Source organism: Xenopus laevis, chromosome 4S, assembly GCF_017654675.1.
Source record: "Xenopus laevis strain J_2021 chromosome 4S, Xenopus_laevis_v10.1, whole genome shotgun sequence".
Lineage (NCBI taxonomy): Eukaryota > Metazoa > Chordata > Amphibia > Anura > Pipidae > Xenopus > Xenopus laevis.
Genome location: NC_054378.1, coordinates 11729356 through 11748067, shown reverse-complemented (window position 1 = coordinate 11748067; position 18712 = coordinate 11729356). Strand labels below are relative to the sequence as shown.

At 43.6% G+C, this 18712-nt stretch overlaps 1 protein-coding gene across 1 annotated transcript in view; it reads left to right on the top strand.

Moving 5' to 3' along the window:
- ovch2.S (ovochymase 2 (gene/pseudogene) S homeolog) overlaps positions 1-18712 on the top strand; it is a 115145-nt gene that overhangs the window by 13116 nt on the left and 83317 nt on the right. Inside the window, 9 exon segments of the mRNA NM_001088427.1 lie at positions 1896-2036; positions 3178-3308; positions 4196-4289; positions 5491-5622; positions 6863-6928; positions 7833-8019; positions 14799-14865; positions 15671-15866; positions 17363-17514. Of these exon segments, the coding sequence (NP_001081896.1) occupies positions 1896-2036; positions 3178-3308; positions 4196-4289; positions 5491-5622; positions 6863-6928; positions 7833-8019; positions 14799-14865; positions 15671-15866; positions 17363-17514 (1166 nt within the window).

The window sequence follows — 18712 nt, the reverse complement described above, 5'->3', positions numbered from 1 at the left end:
CGTTAGGATAGAGGGCATTTGCCTCCAGTCCCCAGAATGAGAGGGGTCCCATAAGGAAATTTTTTTCATCTTACATACTGTAGATATGATGAATATATATGGAGGGGATCAGACAAATCCTTCCCCTGTTTTTCTGTCTGTGACATCATCCAGCCCGATTGGCAGGGCGCCCCAGTGCATCCTTGGGAGAGGGGGAGTGCCTGACTTTGGAGCCAAATTTACAAGGTTTCTGACAGAGCTTATAAAGGGATCTGCTGCAGCAGCCAGAGAGATCCAGATCTGTGGAGAGGGACACTGCTGCTTGAAAGGAGTTTCCAGGAAGAAGGAAAAGGATAGGCTGTGCTTTGCTCTGCTTGATAAAGCAGTTGAGCATCAGGGAGAGCCTGCCTGTGGATACTTTGGCCACTGTGGGTTTCCCCATGATGAGAACAGGTCTGGCTTGTGTACCTGCCATGTGGGAGCAGCTACTACTTTCAAAGGGAAAGGTACCTTGAGGCAGGTAGCACTCCATGAGGGCGCCAGTGTCGTACTGGGGGGCCCAGGGCCTATCGGGCTTTTAGCCTCAGCCCCCCCACCACACCATCCCCTGGGCCCCCCAGCCGCATATAACTTTGTGCCGCTGCCGTCAACACGCCCCCCACGCTCATACCCCTCCGGTTACCAGGATCCTCTGGCTGAAGCCCGCGGGCATATTTTCCCATTTATAGTGGAAGTGCTTTGAACATGTCCACATAGCAGTGATGTGCCAGAGAATGCATTCCACGGACTGCAACTCCTATTGGTGACACAGTTTTCGCTGTGCAGATGTGGCGGCTTGAGTTACACAACTACAATAGGAAATAGCAGAGACTGAGAGACATCGCCGGATTTGCTGGCATGCAGTTGCAAGAGCGCTGGCATGCAAGCGCCGGAGCACTGGGGGCAGCGCATCCCTAGTGCTCCACACAGAGGTGGCATGCCACCCCAAAAAATGTGCCGCCCTAGGCCCGGGCCTATGTGGCCTTGCCACAAATCCGGGCCTGCTGAGAGATGCTCTGGAGTCTCTTTGTAGTTTTGCAGTTGGTGCACACGGGGAAAACCATTATTGTGCATGGGAGCCTGAATAGTAGAGTGGAGTGTGCGGACACAGCATAACCAGAGAGGGAGTGCAGGAGCGGGTCTTTCCGACCCTGCTGGGAACATAAGAGCTCTTGGGGAAGGGTCATTGAACTGACCGGAGTGATTCTGCATTTATGCACCTGTTGTGGAGTGTGGGACTGTGGCATGGGGTTGATAGTCCACACAGATTCCCTAGAACAAAGTGATATTGTGTGATATACATTTACAGTTATTGCATACAGTTTTACATACAGTTTTACATAAAGTTTATATCTGTTTTATTGCAAACTGTGTGTGTTATTTTTAATAGTTGAAATCCCCCTCAGTGTTCCCTAGGTGGAGGCACTGCGCTGTAAATCCCAGTTCCCAGTACTTTTCATACGCAAAGGCTCAGGGCCCTGGATTGCCAAGGGTTAATTGCTATTTAAATAGACAGAGTTATACATACATATGATGAATACATACACAGAGAAGCTTGGATTATTTGTTTGGGGAGGCCAACTGCTGCTCAGTTTAATATTGAAAAAACGTTATTATAAAGTAAAACCTGTTGATCCAAAGGAAAACAAAAAAAAAACCTATATGTGACTCAGATTAATTAATTCCTGACTCTAAAAGTGTAATAGGACCTGCCCCTGGTTCAGCTTTGTAATATATTAACCTTGTATTTCCTCACTTCCAAAAAAAAGGCTTCCAAACCTTTCTGGAATCTGTCTAAAATAGTCTGAGACCAACCAGTTAATACAGATGTATAATATTAGCTATATGTATCACAAAACAATATTATATTTCCACAGGGAAGTTTTGCGGTGATATCCCCCCGAGGTCCCTTCTTATCTCCTTTTCAAGCATTAAGCTAAACTTTTTTTCTGACTTTCACGAAAACCGGACTGGGTTTGTCTTGTACTATTCAGCAGTGGAACCTAACACTTACCCAGGTACTGGTCTTTATTTCCTTGTCCTAGAGGTGCCATTGGTAAAATGCAGAGGTGTTTGAGGCAGTTAATGTGCTATGGCATATTTATTTCTTTGTCCCCAAAAGAAAGGTACAATTAAAATGGATGCATATAATTCATATGAATATTGTTATTTGTCCAAGGGGTAAGGTTAAAGGATAAGTAAACCTTTAAAATAAGTAAATGTAAATTTGATCGTGGTGCTATTCTAAGAACTTTTGCAATGTACATTTGTTATTTTTTTTTTTTTTTCCAAGATATTAAGGGATATTTGTACCGTTAATATGAAAGAATTTTGCTTCCGATCATTCTGACCATCATCTAGTCAAGAAATTTGTCTGGAAAAAGAAAGAGGCTGCTCTGATGTTCTTCTGCTTAGTAAAGATTTGGGAAAGGTTTCTAATTCCTTTCCTAAGCAGAAGAACATCAGAGCAGCCTCTTTCTCCTGACAACTGTCTTGACCACTTGGTGGTCAGAATGATCAGAACTGACCAGCAGGTGGCGATGTTGTAACAATATTAATTCATATGAACATTACATAAATCCTTTAATATCTTGGAATTAAAAAAAATTAATAATGAATTACAAAAGTGCTAAGAATAGCACTCTCATCAATTTAAAAAAAAAAAATTAATTTATAATTGCTGGGTATTATGGGTAACTATACCAATGCACTGTAAAATTATTGTTATCTTTTATCTATCTATCTATCTATCTATCTATCTATCTATCTATCTATCTATCATCTATCTATCCATCTATCATCTTTTTGTCCATCTAAAACCATTCTGTTCAACAGAATCTTAACTTGCACGACTGTCCTATGACAGCAGTTAATATAAAGTGTAGTAGTGTTTCTCAAGCAAGCACACCATTTTTACCAGTTAAGTTAATATATATATATATATATATATATATATATATATATATATATATATATATATATATATATATATATATACTGTATATATACTGTATATATATATATATATATATATATTAAATTGCGTGCAACACTCTCTTATTTTTTTGGGTCCGTTTTAAAAATTAAAAAAAAAGATCAGGAAGGAAGTGGAATCAAGGAAACTGGCTGTTCTGACTCCCATATTTCTTTGTTTTATAGACTCAGGTTGCGGATCCTTTGCTGTGCTTTTTGAGGAAGGAGAGATACAAAGTATGAACTACCCTGAGAATTACTTAAGCAACTCCAGATGTCACTGGATAATCCATGGTCCATCTGGTTCCTATATCAAGGTACATTACAGACAGTCTTTCAGAACTGCAATGTGCGTCTGTACTACATTATTGTTATTATTATCATTATACAGGACTAGTATACCACAAATCCCTGTTGGAATTACCCTTCTAGATATGTGGATTAACCGACCTACAGGATTGTTTTCTACTTGAGGAGCGAAGTAGTGTATTTCACTGATTGATTCTTGAGCTGGAATGAGTAAACCCCAGCCCAGATCCAGGAACCCATAAGAGGAGATTATCTAGAATGGTGCTAGATTCAATGCTGAGTTGCTCAAGGAACAAAAGAAAGTTAGGCAGAGTCACCAACAAGAGGACTCCAAGTATGGAGGATTAAGGGTTGGAATTTTGGTTCTGGATTCCCGTCAGCGCAAGCATCCAGTGGGCCCCGAGGGGGTGCGGGCCCTGGTGCAATCGCACCCACAGTATTTCCGCCACTGTATCACTTAAGTAAAGGTGGCCATACACGGAGAGATCCGCTCGTTTGGCGATCTCTCCGTGTATGAGGTGGGCAATATCGGGCTGATCCGATTGGGCTGATCCGATTGTGGGCCCTAGGGCCCAACGATCGGATCCTAACGAACGGGAACGGGCGGTCGGATCGCGGGACCGCATCAATGAACAGATGCGCCCGCGATACGACGGGATTTTTAGTCCCATCTGATCGAGATCTGGCCGACTTTTGGCCAGATCTCGATCGGGAAAGCCCATACACGGGCCAATAAGCTGCCGACTCGGTCTGTCGGCAGCTTTTATCGGCCCGTGTATGGCCACCTTTACCCTTGGCTGGGCTGGGGTTTTGTTTGCTTAAGCGAAATTAACACACAATTTCTGCTGAACTTATATTAGGATATTGCACTTCTCTCTGTTTTTAATTGTTTCAGCTGCAGTTTGAAGACTTTGCACTAGAACCCTCTGACGACTGCAGATCCGACTATCTGGCCGTTTATGAGGATTTGGCTGCCGAGGACAAGATTGGTTAGTCTAGGCCGGGCATCACGTGCAAGATTAAAGCTGGAACTAACAGCTACCAGATTTGAAATCAGTTGCATCAGAATTGTCTACTCCAAACAGAAAACAACCTCATTCTAGAAGATCAAATGGGCCACTCTCTAACCCAGAGTTAGCAGGGATCATCACCATTTTAACCATCTAATTGTGTTGCCAAGTGATGTTTAACATGTGGGCCACTACTGGTGTTTTTTAGTTCAACCATATCTGTAGGTTTGCAGTCTGGTGTAGCCCTCGAGCTGAACAATAAGTTAGCACACAGATGCTGCTAGAGCTCATTTACCAAGCTGATATTTGGATTTCGGTAGATTAGAAAGTTTTTTTAAAGATCACTCACTCTCATAAGAAGACTTTATTCTACTAGATACTGTATATCATGGCCTAGATCAGGGAACCCCAACCTTTTGGACCCGTGAGCAACATTCAGAAGTAAAAGGAGTTGGGGAGCAACACTAGCATGAAAAATGTTCTTGGGGTGCCAAATAAGTGCTGTGATTGGCCATTTGGTAGCTCCTATGTGGATTGTCAACCTACATTGAGACTCTGTTTGGCAGTGCACCTGGTTTTTATGCAACCAAAACTTGCCTTAAAAATAAGCACCTGCTTTGAGGCCACTGGAAGCAACAGCCAAGGAGTTACAGAGCAACATGTTACTCTCTAACTCCATTTTTATGTGAGCTCCATCTATATGTGACTCCATCTACATGTGAGCCATCTATAATACAGGGATATTTGGGGGTTCATCAGCCCTAGAGAACACAGAAGACCTCTGTCAATGCTAAAATCTGAGCCCCAGCTGGGGTGAGGATAGTATGAATCAGGGATGTCCAATTTGCAGCCCATCAATTTTTGTTAAACTACAACTCCCAGAATCCCATATTAGAAGTTGCAGATCAACAACAGCTAAAGGGATACAAATTGTGCATCGCTAGTGCATATCCTGATGTATATAGTGAAAGATGTTACACAATCTGAAATGTCCATTGTATTTTTAAATACGTTTAACCCCTAAGGCCCATGTCTCATGCTCTGATACATGGGCTCCAGAGCAAATTCCTGCACCCTTCCCTAAAGACAGGCCTAGCGTTAAAAGGAATATTAAATATAACTGATAAATGTAACTAGCTGATGCTCTTATTCAATCAGTGGCTTTTTTGTTTTTCTGTAGAAACGTTCTGTGGGTTTTCCCTTCCTGCTCCAGTGTATAGCACTACGGCTGTGATGCACATAAAGTTTTCAACAGATGAACGTGACAATGATAAAGGGTTCCGAGCGACCTTCACTTTTGTCAGCCCAAACAGTACGTAATCTCTTCTTCTAACAATGTGCCATCAATTAAAATCTGTCAGTATGTTTGCCCTGTTTTTAACTTTAGCTTGTAGTGTAGACAGGTACTACTGGAGCTGCCCTGCTGTTTGACCCTGCTATTGTATGCTGACCAGGGCTGCTGTTTTATATTAGAAAAATAAATAATATAAATTAGGTATGTGATGGAATTAATACAAGTATGCAGATAAGATGTGTTATTTGCATACAATAAGTTTTACTACCTAATTAAGTCAATGGTCATGAGGTTGTGGGTCACGTGCATCAGCCTGGCCTTTAAAAAACAGTAAAGAGGCTTTTCCCATTCAAGTCAAAAGGAGGTGAAATGAGCCGATGTATTTAGGTAGGAGTCAGTCAGCGACTTTAAGGAGGCCCACATGGGACACAACTGTTCTGTGAGTTTGCTATTGATCCTCAGCATGCAGCTCAGATTCAAAAGCAAACAGTTATGACCCTAATGCCGGCTTTCGACTTCAAGGTTGATTTTTTATAGACTCTCGCCCTGCCCCTTTTTTGATGTCATCTATAAAAGAGACCCGGAAGTCGGGCGGGCGCAGGTGGTGGGAGGTCAGGTTGCAGACGGGTCGAGAAAAGCTCGACCCGCACATCAATAAACCCATGCGCCCTCCTCAAGTTACTGATTGGTTAGTTCCTGGTAACCAATCAGTGGAAACCAAGAGAGCCTCAGCTACAACGTTAGGTATCCAGTCACTCCAGCCTTTATATACTACATTTTTGGCTAACTAACTATATTAGAAACATTTTTTTATTTTGCACAGCCTATCTATTTACCCAGTTTTTAATTTTACACTGAACAGTTCCTTTAAAGCTGCCAATATTGGTCCTTTAGACTGATTCAGCAGCTTATCTGCCCGTGTATTGGGCTTCCGACAAGTTTCCCCGGTTGATCTCTGGCCAAAGATTGGCCAGATATTCATTGGGGAGGTTTGATTTTTCGATGTGATCGAGGACCGCAGCGTCCATTTTCTTCGGCCTTGGGTCAAACAATCGGATTAACCCGATATCGCCTTGCTGTTGGTGGGCATATTGGAGAGAGATCTGCTTTTTTGGCGACTTTGCCAAGTGGGTGGATCTTATCATGTGTGGCCACCTTAAAACCTGAATGGTAGATTACAGCAATGCAAAGGTGTGACTTCTACTAGGTTATCAATAAGTAATAATAGTTATCTTCTTTTGTTTGAACATATTTGCAGGTTTAGTTGAAGACAGTAGGCAAGGAAACATGCCCAGCACAAACAAGAAGGAAACAACTGCCCAAGGTAAGGGAGCTTAGGCATAACAATGGCTTTTATGGACCTAACTATGGCTACTATACAGGCATTCAGCACAAGTCTTACTTGTACACTCAATGGCATGAGCTACACTTGGTGCCTGTTATTGCAATCTCAGGGGGTCACAGCTCCCAGCCCCACTACTGTTGCCCCACATTCTAGTCTATAATGTTCCACCTGTATGTTCTCTCTGCCTTAGATAAGAATATTTATAGTAAAAGTTCCTTTCTCTACTCTTCATCATTAAATAGTAGTCATGTGATTGGGCAATGCCTCCCAGTAGGTCCCTGAACTTATGCGATGAAGTGCTGGGTGAAGAAGGGATACTTGTTGGGAAGGACTTGTGGAGTAATGTAATATAAGTCACAGAATTTGCACCAGGTATAGTAAGTAACCTAAAGTGGGTGTTTGCTTTCAAACCCATAGCAACCAATCAGATTGCAAACCAGCGACCAGTATATGTCTCTTTCTTATTTGTTGCTATTGGTTACTAGACCAGGTGTGAATTTTACAACATTACACCCAAATTGATCCCAGCCATAATCTCTTATTAATACCGTTGCTCACTATGTTTAAGCAGCCTCTGCAACTGAATTTTGGCTTTGGTGCAAAGATGGCATTTTTACTAACCCCCAGCATCACAGGGACCCCTTGGGGAGAACATGTACAACATATCTTTAAAATAATGTTAGATGGCTCTCAGTATAAATATAAATATGGATATGTATATATGTCAAGGATATGTATACTGTATACTGAGAGCTGAACTTCAAGCCATAGATTTGATCCTTAGATATCAGCCATAGATATGAGGTTTCCTGCAGTGCCTAGGGCCCCTATACTACCTGTTAGATAAGCACCAGCTCACTTGTATCTCCTCTTTTACTCTCAGACAGCATCTGTGGAGTTTCCCAGGTCCCCCCCATATTTATATATAATAGCATTGCTAAAGTGGAAGAGGCAGTCCCCCACTCCTGGCCCTGGCACACAAGCTTACAGTATGCTGGAGAACATGTGTGCGATGGAGCAATTATTGCAGAAAACTGGATCCTTACAACAGCGAGCTGTGTCTTAAACAGGTAAGTCTGGTAGGAATAGGGTTCACCCCAATCATATATACAGTGCTGGGTTAACAGTAGGGCAGATAAAACTGTGGGTTTAAACCCACTCAGAAAATAGGTCCTTTAGAACTGGATACAACATGCTCAGGCACAAGGAACATCGAGCTGGACAAATTACATTAATTTTTTAATTGGCTTCCATGCTTATGCACTCAATTTAGTGTGAGTATGTAGTGTTTCCATTGCCAAGTTATAAAGTCTGCTTTCCTGTGAGGATTCTTTTAGGGAAATGTTCTATAAAGTCCCTTTCCAGAGACTATTATGTTACTGCTACTATAGGCACCATCTCTCCCTACTATACCTGCTATCCCACAGTCACACTCCCTTCCCAGAGACTATTATCCCACTGTTACTGTAGACACCATCTCTCCCTACTATACCTACTATCCCACAGTCACACTCCCTTCCCAGAGACTATTATCCACTGTTACTATAGGCACCATCTCTCCCTACTATACCTGCTATCCCACAGTCACACTCCCTTCCCAGAGACTATTATCCACTGTTACTATAGGCACCATCTCTCCCTACTATACCTGCTATCCCACAGTCACACTCCCTTCCCAGAGACTATAATCCACTGTTACTATAGATACCATCTCTCCCTACTATACCTGCTATCCCACAGTCACATTCCCTTCCCAGAAACTATTATCCACTGTTACTATAGGCACATCTCTCCCTACTATACCTGCTATCCCACAGTCACACTCCCTTCCCAGAGACTATTATCCACTGTTACTATAGGCACCATCTCTCCCTACTATACCTGCTATCCCACAGTCACACTCCCTTCCCAGAGACTATTATCCCCTGTTACTATAGGCACCATCTCTCCCTACTATACCTGCTATCCCACAGTCACATTCCCTTCCCAGAAACTATTATCCACTGTTACTATAGGCACCATCTCTCCCTACTATACCTGCTATCCCACAGTCACATTCCCTTCCCAGAAACTATTATCCACTGTTACTATAGACACCATCTCTCCCTACTATACCTGCTATCCCACAGTCACACTCCCTTCCCAGAGACTATTCTCCCACTGTTACTATAGGCACCATCTCTCCCTACTATACCTGCTATCCCACAGCCACTCTCCCTTTCCAGAAACTAGTATCCCACTGTTACTATAGGCAACATCTCTCCCTACTATACCTGCTATGCTACAGTCACACTCCCTTTCCAGAGACTATTATCCCACTGTTACTATAGGCACCATCTCTCCCTACTATACCTGCTATCCCACAGTCACACTCCCTTCCCAGAGACTATTATCCACTGTTACTATAGACACCATCTCTCCCTACTATACCTGCTATCCCACAGTCACACTCCCTTCCCAGAGACTATTCTCCCACTGTTACTATAGGCACCATCTCTCCCTACTATACCTGCTATCCCACAGCCACTCTCCCTTTCCAGAAACTAGTATCCCACTGTTACTATAGGCAACATCTCTCCCTACTATACCTGCTATGCTACAGTCACACTCCCTTTCCAGAGACTATTATCCCACTGTTACTATAGGCACCATCTCTCCCTACTATACCTGCTATCCCACAGTCACACTCCCTTCCCAGAGACTATTATCCACTGTTACTATAGGCACCATCTCTCCCTACTATACCTGCTATCCCACAGCCACACCCCCTTCCCAGAGGCCATTTTCTAATCACTACTGCTACTGTGAGGAGGTGTTTGGAGAGCTCTGTTGAGTTGTGGCTTTTCCTAGGCCCGGCTGGGTCTGGGGGATAGTATTGAAGAAACTTCTGCTTTGTTTTTATTACCTTTCCCCACTCCATGGGGAAGAAGGAGACTATGCCTGCAAGTTATTCAGTGAAGACCCGTTTGGGCAGTAGCAGGAGGGCTACTGATCCTAATATAGAGGTGACCGTGGAACGCACAACAAAGGGCAAGGTTTCCTGCTCCATTAAAGGAAAGAAAAAGAAAAAGCTGTTCCAGAAGCGGCATGGAGAGTGACTCTGACTCTGTGGAACTGGAGGCTGGTGTTGGAGTGACTGCAGGGAGCTGCGGAGCTACAACAGAGGCAAGCCAGGAGGAGAGAGTGGAGTCTGATGGCTGCAAGATGGCTGCTGACAGTGAGGCGCTTAGGAGCAGTGTGGCCCTGGAGGTTGCAGAAAGTGCTCTGACCAACCAGGAGATGGCTACAGACAACATGGAGCCTGAGTGCAGTGTGGCCCTAGAGCAGTGATCCCCAACCAGTAGCTCGTGAGTAACATGTTGCTCTCCAATCCCTTGGATGTTGCTCCCAGTGGCCTCAAAGAAGGTGATTATTTTTGAATTCCAGGTTTGGAGGAAAGTTTTGGTTGTATAAAAAACAGGTGCCCTGCCAAACAGAGTATCAATGTAGTCTGACAATCCACATAGGGGCTACTAAATGGCCAATCACAGCCCTTATTTGGCACCCCAAGAACATTTTTCATGTTAGCGTTGCTCTCCAACACCTTTTACTTCTGAATGTTGCTCACCGGTTCAAAAGGTTGGGGATCCCTGCCCTAGAGGTTGCAGAAAGTGCTCTGGGTGACCTGGAAATGGCGGCTGCCAGTGAGAAACATGGAAACCGTGTGGCCCTGGACACTGAGCAGGTAATGACTGTGACCCCCATGGGGAAAGCAGAAGTGAGTGAAGGGAATGTTCCCAAAGTGAGTGAGACTGTGATACAATATGACACTATTATTAAAGCATTGGAGGACTTGAGGAGTTTGGAAGATAAACAAAACTGTTTAAACAGAGACATTGATAATCTGATAGATGAACTGCAGTCGCTGAAAGGAGAGAGGAGAAACCAGGTTTTACGGGAGTTGACTTTCCTTCATAAGGATTTGAAGGAGACCGAGACTTACATTAAAGACATTCTGAATGTTATTGAGCCATGGAAGGAGCTTTATGGAAACCGGCAGAGGTTTAAGGAGATGCAGGAAGGCAAAGTGACTGCTGAGACTCTGCTTAAAGTTACTGAACTGCTTAATGAAACAGAGGGTTCAAAAACTGTTGCTGAATGTAGCAGTGCTACAGACATTGCACAATATAATAGTGTTGGAAATAATCCTGAGAACCATACTGATAATGATAACCATACTGTTAATGTGTGTGCAGCTGCTGGGAGTGCTGGGGGCAGTGAGGTGCAGGTGAATGCAATTAATACAATGCATGCGAGTGATGAGGCTGCTTTGGCTGAAGGGGGAGTGAGTGCAATGAATGCTGTGAGTGCTGGGGGCAGTGTGGAGCAAGTTGCAGAGAGAGGTGCAGCTGAGGTGCATGTGGTTGATGCAATGCAAGTGAGTGGGGGAGGGAAAAAATGGTGTTTATTCTGCTGGGGAGAGCAATGTGCAAGGTGGGAGTGAGAGGGCTGCTGGGGGTAATGTTTGGGAAGGGAGGAGGTTCTTCGCACGTGAGACGAAAGATGACTCTGATGTTCAGATTGATGATTGATAAGAGAATAAATGTAGTTAAAATGAAGTGGGAGAATGAGAGAGAGTATTTCCCGGGGCGCAGGTTTGTTGCCAGAAACATAATTAAACAGTTGTTGGATTTCACCCCACAAGATATTTATGCTCTAACAAGTGTCACAGATATTGAATTTGACGTCAGTTTTAAATTATCCCAAGGGTTAGAGGAATTCTGGAGGAGGTATCATCTGAAGAAAGAGGCCAAGGAGTGGGAGGGGTTTAGGGTAATACCTGTCTCCAAACCTGAAACTAAAGTAGTGACTATAATGATGAAGAATGAGACGGTAGATGAGCAGGACGTCCTCATATGGCTCAGGCGCCAGTGCTCTGTCTTATCCCCCCTGGTGCGACTGTTTGATGAGGAGGGTTTCTGGACGGGGGGATATAAAGTCCAAGTTAAACTGCATGTAGAGCACAATGTTCAGAGTCATCTCCCAAATTCGTTTTTCATTGGGAAAACAAGGGGTGTCTGCTTCTATGTGGGTCAGCCCAGACTATGCTATAAATGTGGGTCCAACAGGCATTATGCCATGAAATGTAATGTACAGAAATGTGCTTTGTGTGGGGAGACTGGGCACCCGAGCAAAGAATGTGTCCAGGCAATAAAGTGTAACCTGTGCATGAAGTCAGGCCATGCTTATAGATCATGCCCCGAAGCCTGGCGCAACATTCAGCGAGCTTGTCCCAATTTGGCACAGGAGATGAGCACCCCAATGCCAGGGGAGAACCTGCCACAGACTGAGACAAGAGGGAGGAGAGAGCAGAAGGGGTAAGAGAAACAGCTAGAGGGCCCCAAACAGAGGTGAGAGGGAAGGAGGCTGAGAAAGATGGAAGGAAGAGTGACGCAGGGAAGTGTGAAGGGAATAAAAAGACAAAGGTACTGATGTCCCATGAGAAGGGGAGAGGAAGGGATGAGTGGAAAGTGGTGGGCAGCAAATCAAAGAAGAAAGTTAAAGAGAATAAGTGCCCTGGTGTAATTACCATTAAAACTGAAAATAGGTTTGTTTTGCCAGGGGGGAAATCATGGGGGGAATTAGCAGAGGAAGAAGAGGCGAGAATAGAGGAAGCACCTGAGAAAAGGAAAAGTCTCCCTTCCGTTATTTCCAGTAGGAAAAAGAGTAAGAGGGAAGAGATTTCTGAATCCCAGGAGGCAGATTGGGAGTCCCTTGAGGAGGAGGAGGAAGAAGGAGGGATTGAGAGCCATGAGACCGGTATAAGGATTCAGGTGAAAATATCAGGAGGCAAAAGTTTAGACAAGTCTTTAAATAAGAAACATAAATATGGCTCCTGATATGCATTATATGAACATAACCAGAATGTTAAATCTTGTTTATGGGCTGATGGGTGCAGGGAGGGAAAATGGTGTGGAAACTGAGAAATCTGTCGGAAACATTATGCTTTGCAGGAATGTTTATTTTCCTTTTTGATGTATTATTGATTTATTGCTTACTTCTGATCTGATTGAAATGTAATTGTATTTCTTTTGTAATTGTTTAATATTTTAATAAAATTCTCTCCCTACTATACCTGCTATCCCACAACCACTTTCCCTTCCCAGAGACTATTATCCACTGTTACTATAGGCAACATCTCTCCCTACTATATCTGCTATCCCACAGTCACACTCCCTTCCTAGAGACTATTATCCCACTGTTACTATAGGCACCATCTCTCCCTACTATACCTGTTATCCCACAGTCACACTCCCTTCCCAGAGACTAGTATCTCACTGTTACTATAGGCACCATCTCTCCCTACTATACCTGCTATCCCACAACCACTTTCCCTTCCCAGAGACGAGTATCTCACTGTTACTATAGACACCATCTCTCCCTACTATACCTGCTATCCCAGTCACACTCCCTTCCCAGAGACTATTATCCCACTGTTACTATAGACACCATCTCTCCCTACTATACCTGCTATCCCACAGTCACACTCCCTTCCCAGAAACTATTATCCCACTGTTACTATAGGCACCATCTCTCCCTACTATACCTACTATCCCACAGTCACACTCCCTTCCCAGAGACTATTATCCCACTGTTACTATAGGCCACCATCTCTCCCTACTATACCTGCTATCCCACAGTCACACTCCCTTCCCAGAGACTATTATCCCACTGTTACTATAGACACCATCTCTCTCTACTATACCTGCTATCCCACAGTCACACTCCCTTCCCAGAGACTATTATCCGCACTGTTATTATAGACACCATCTCTCCCTACTATACCCTGCTATCCCACAGTCACACTCCCTTCCCAGAGACTATTATCCCACTGTTACTATAGACACCATCTCTCCCTACTATACCTGCTATCCCACAGTCACACTCCCTTCCCAGAGACTATTATCCCACTGTTACTATAGACACCTATCTCTCCCTACTATACCTGCTATCCCACAGTCACACTCCCTTCCAGAGGACTATTATCCCACTGTACTATAGGCACCATCTCTCCCTACTATACCTGCTTCCCACAGTCACACTCCCTTCCCAGAGACTATTATCCACTGTTACTATAGGCACCATCTTCCCTACTATACAGTACCTGCTATCCCACAGTTCACACTCCCTTCCCAGAGACTATTATCCCACTGTTACTATAGGCACCATCTCTCCCTACTATTACCTGCTATCCTACAGTCACACTCCCTTCCCAGAGACTATTATCCCAATGTTATTATAGACACCATCTCTCCCTACTATACCTGCTATCCCACAGTCACACTCCCTTCCCAGAGACTATTATCCACTGTTACTATAGGCACCATCTCTCCCTACTATACCTGCTATCCCACAGTCACACTCCCTTCCCAGAGACTATTATCCACTGTTACTATAGACATCATCTCTCCCTACTATACCTGCTATCCCACAGTCACACTCCCTTCCCAGAGACTATTATCCCACTGTTACTATAGGCACCATCTCTCCCTACAATACTTTCTATCCCACAGCCACAGTCTCTTTACTGAGTCTATTATCCCACTACTACTATAGGCACCAACTTTTAGGGCAAGGTGCAAGTTCAAAACATAGGGCCATAGGCAAGCCTGGATTTGGGGCGAGACCTAGGGGTGGCAAGTTATTAGGGGTGGCATGCGGCACAGCCACTTGCTGAGAAGCACTGGAGACGTGTGGCCTATGGGCTCCCACCTCTGAAATCGGGCCCTGGCCATAGGTAACTGCATGTTTGCCAAATATATGCTGAATGAGCCCCATTAAGTATTCAGTACTTTTCCTTCTTTTTAAGAAAGTTCAGTGATGTGTGGCTGGTGGATCCTGGGATACATGATCTCTTGCGGCCTGGACACAATCAGGTGTGGATCATTACTTTGTCTCCTCTCCTCTGCTTCACAGTATGTCCAGCTTTTATCTGTGTCAACCTGAGTTTTTGAACAAAATAGTATTTTTTGAGAAACAGCCATGGACATATCTTACTTCCTAACGTCTGTTTTATCTTCAGTTTTTATTTTTTATTTATGTTTATCTAATAACAACATTTAAGGGGTTATAAACCAAATGTGTGATTATATTTGCATAATGAAAAATTGGAATTCACACTGCAAATGCTCAATGGTTTTTAAGTTATATACAGCCATATGCCTGTCCTCCTTTAAGCTGGCCATAGACGCAACGACCCGATCGTACGAATCGTGGACTTTTCGGACCTTTTGGAGATCAGTCGTTTGGTCGATCGGACAGGTTAGAACATTTCTGTCGCCTGCCGATAATATCTCTGCGTGTATTGCCGATCGTACGATTTCCGAGGGAGACTGTCACCAGCTTTGTCAGACATAAGTATCGTACGATTGCTGTCAGGGGCAAAACATCGGCTGATCTGTTCTTTATTTGAGCGGAATGGTAAGACTTTGATCTGAATGGTTAGTGGAGGGTCGGGAGATGGGATAGTCCGATCATACGTTGATTCGTACGATCGGATCTTTGCGTCTATGGCCAGCTTAAGTCCCCCATTTGAGCTTTATTTGTGTTGTTACTGTCAATGAGAGAAATACATTTGATTTTCAGATTTCCTCTTTATGGCAATAATGGGTTAACCACCTGTGATTTGTTGTTTTATTAACTTCAGAGCTAACGAGGCCTGACATTTCCTTTTTGTTTTAGAAAGGTTTAGTGAAGCAGATTATCCCTCACCCCAGTTTCAGCAGCCAAACAAATGACTTTGACATTGCTTTAGTGGAGCTGGATGAAAGCCTTCAGTTCAACAGTGACATATTCCCTATATGCCTCCCTGGCAAAACCAGCGAGTTGGCACCTGCCAGCCTCTGTGTTGTCTCCGGATGGAGTCTTCGCGGGAAAGGTAAGGCATTCCCGTCTCAATGAATATAATAGTTACAAGTATGGATGATATAGAAGAAAGAACTATAATCAGAATGTTCCACCTTATGGTATAATAACTACTTAATGGAGGGTTTCCCCACTGTTTTCACTGCAGCTACATTGACACTATGGGGCAAATTCACTAAAGGATGAAGTGGCTAACGCTGGCGAAAATTCGACAGCGTGATGTCATTTCGGCACTTCGCCAATTTACCAACGGTAGCTGGCTTAATTCGCCAAGGAGATAGACCCTGGCGCAACTTCGAACTCTAACGCCAGGCGAATTAACGGTCTGGCGAAAGAGCATTACTACGCAAATTACTAAGTTTTTGATTTTACTGACCCTTACCTCTATCACCAGACTTGCCTTCGCCACCTCCGACCATGCGAAATGAAATAGAGTAGATGGGAGTTCCTCAAAAAAAAGTTTAACATTTTCTAAGTCCCAAAAAACACTGGCGTTTTTTCCTATTTAGGGCTGGGACACTCTGGGCGATTTGGGGAGATTTAGTCGCCTGGCGACTAATCGCCGCGACTTTCCACGACCAATCTTCCCCGAATGCCTCCCCTCGCTCTGCGCCTGGCTAAAATGAAAATCGCCTCGCGCTAATCACACGCGGCGATTCTTTTTCCGAAGTCGCCCGAAGTTTCCTCGTGAGGCAACTTCGGGCGACTTCGGAAACGAATCGCCGCGTGTGATTAGCGCAGGCGATTTTTCATTTTAGCCAGGCGCAGAGCGAGGGGAGGCATTCGGGGAGAAAAGTCGCGGCGATTAGTCGCCAGGCGACTAAATCTCCCCAAATCGCCCAGTGTGTCCAGCCCTTAAAAGGGTGATAGACTGAAAAAGATTGTAAATTTTTTTTTTCGGGTATCCTCCTTCCCCCCTACATTTGCTAACATATGGCACCTAAACTATACTGTGTATATGTGTAGGGCATTATAACAACTCTATATAATTTTATTAAGGTTCCCTGGACTTGTGTAGTGTAATGTATTTGCTGCAGAATATACGGCCCATTGTACTTTAACTGCACGCCGTATGCTAATTAGCCAACGCTAGCGTAACTTCGGACTGCTAATTTCGCTGGCGTAATTTCGCCAGCGTTCGGTACCCTGTGCGCAAGTTCAGATCTTGGTGAATTAGCGTTGTCCAGGCGAATTTATGCTTGGCGAAAGTGTTGCGATGTGCGCGAAGCCATCGCTGGCAAATTTTCGCGCTGTTAGTGAATTTGCCCCTATATATCTCCACTCTATCAATATTCATGATCAGTCTATAAGCTATACCTTTAACGAAGAGGCCTAAGATGTAAATAAATATAATTATATTGAGTGGTTTGGTGAATTTTTTGTCTCTAGCAGAATGATTCTCCCAATAACGGAGAACTCCAATGTATAAAGGATGAAAGGCTAAATGACTGTGATATGATAAAATAACAAAACATATTCTATTATAATCTGCATTTTTGTATATTTCAGAGGCAGAAAAGTCAACAAAGCTTCAGCAGCGTGAAGTCCCCATCCTTACGGATGATGCTTGCAGTGCTCACTATATACAAAATCCAGGGGGCATCACGGATAGGATGCTATGTGCTGGGATAGGAACCGGACAGGACAATGATTCCTGCTCAGTGAGTCATTCCTTTCCTTGGTACAATAAAACTCATCAGTACATTGTTCTTGTATTTGGCATATGAGTCTCACAATTCTTTCGAATGCACCGGATGCATATTTTTTTGGCTGTATTCTTAAAGGATAAGTATAGCTTAAAAACAAGTGAATGTAAAATTGACCAGGGGGCTATTCCAAGAACTTTTGCAATGTACATTCATTATTTATTTATTTTCTATTCCAAGATATTAAAGGATACATGTACTGTTCATATTAACGATTTTTGTTACAACAGCCCCACCTGCCGGTCAGTTTTCTGACCATTCTGACCAGCAAGTGGTCAAGGAAGTTGTCAGGAGAAAGAAAGAGGCTGCTCTGATGTTCTTCTGCTTAGGGAGGATGTGTGAAAGGTTTCTACATGTTTTCCTACATAAAGAAGTAGGCTAGAAATGTTGAGGCTTCTATACCAGCCCAAGGCAAACCACAACCCTTTAACAGTAAAGATCTGTGTCTCCAAAGATGTCCAGTAGCTCCCCATCTTATTTTCATGTTCGTTGCTGCTGTTACTTACTGAGTTTAGGGACCCACTCACAATATACAGTACACATAGAATAGAAATGTCACATTTTTAGTAATTAATACACATAATTACTACGTGGCAGCACAGAAACCAGTGCAATTAGCATCAGAATTTAATAATCAGCAAACCTGTAGCATCAGCTTATATTACAGCCAGGGAAGCTCATTTTCTGCTGGATAATTAGTGACGAGCCCTAAGCTTAGCTTCTCAACAGCCAATCAGAGCCCACTGAGCATGTGAGTGTCACAGACACTTTCCAAGATGGTGACCCCCTGTGACAAGTTTGAAGTCCTGGATCATTGCTGCTATTGACAAAGCTCAACTTTAGGCTGGTACAATAAGTTCGGCATATAAAATATGGCATTTTTTGCCACATTCATTTATAGGGTTTAGTTCTCCTTTAAGGTAACTTAAGTGTAGGAGATACCCTGCCATGGCTCATTTTCACGAATAGGTTAAAATCAGCTTTAATCAGAGAGGATTCTTCAAAGGGAAGTACAATGACTCTGTGCCAGGCAGAGAAAGAAAGATGGGAGTCAACCATACTTTGTGGGCTTCAACCCAAGAGACACGCTGACCTGGCCACAAGCCTTTTCTCTTGTACTTTTTGGATAAAAAAAAATCTGGTGCAAGGTCCA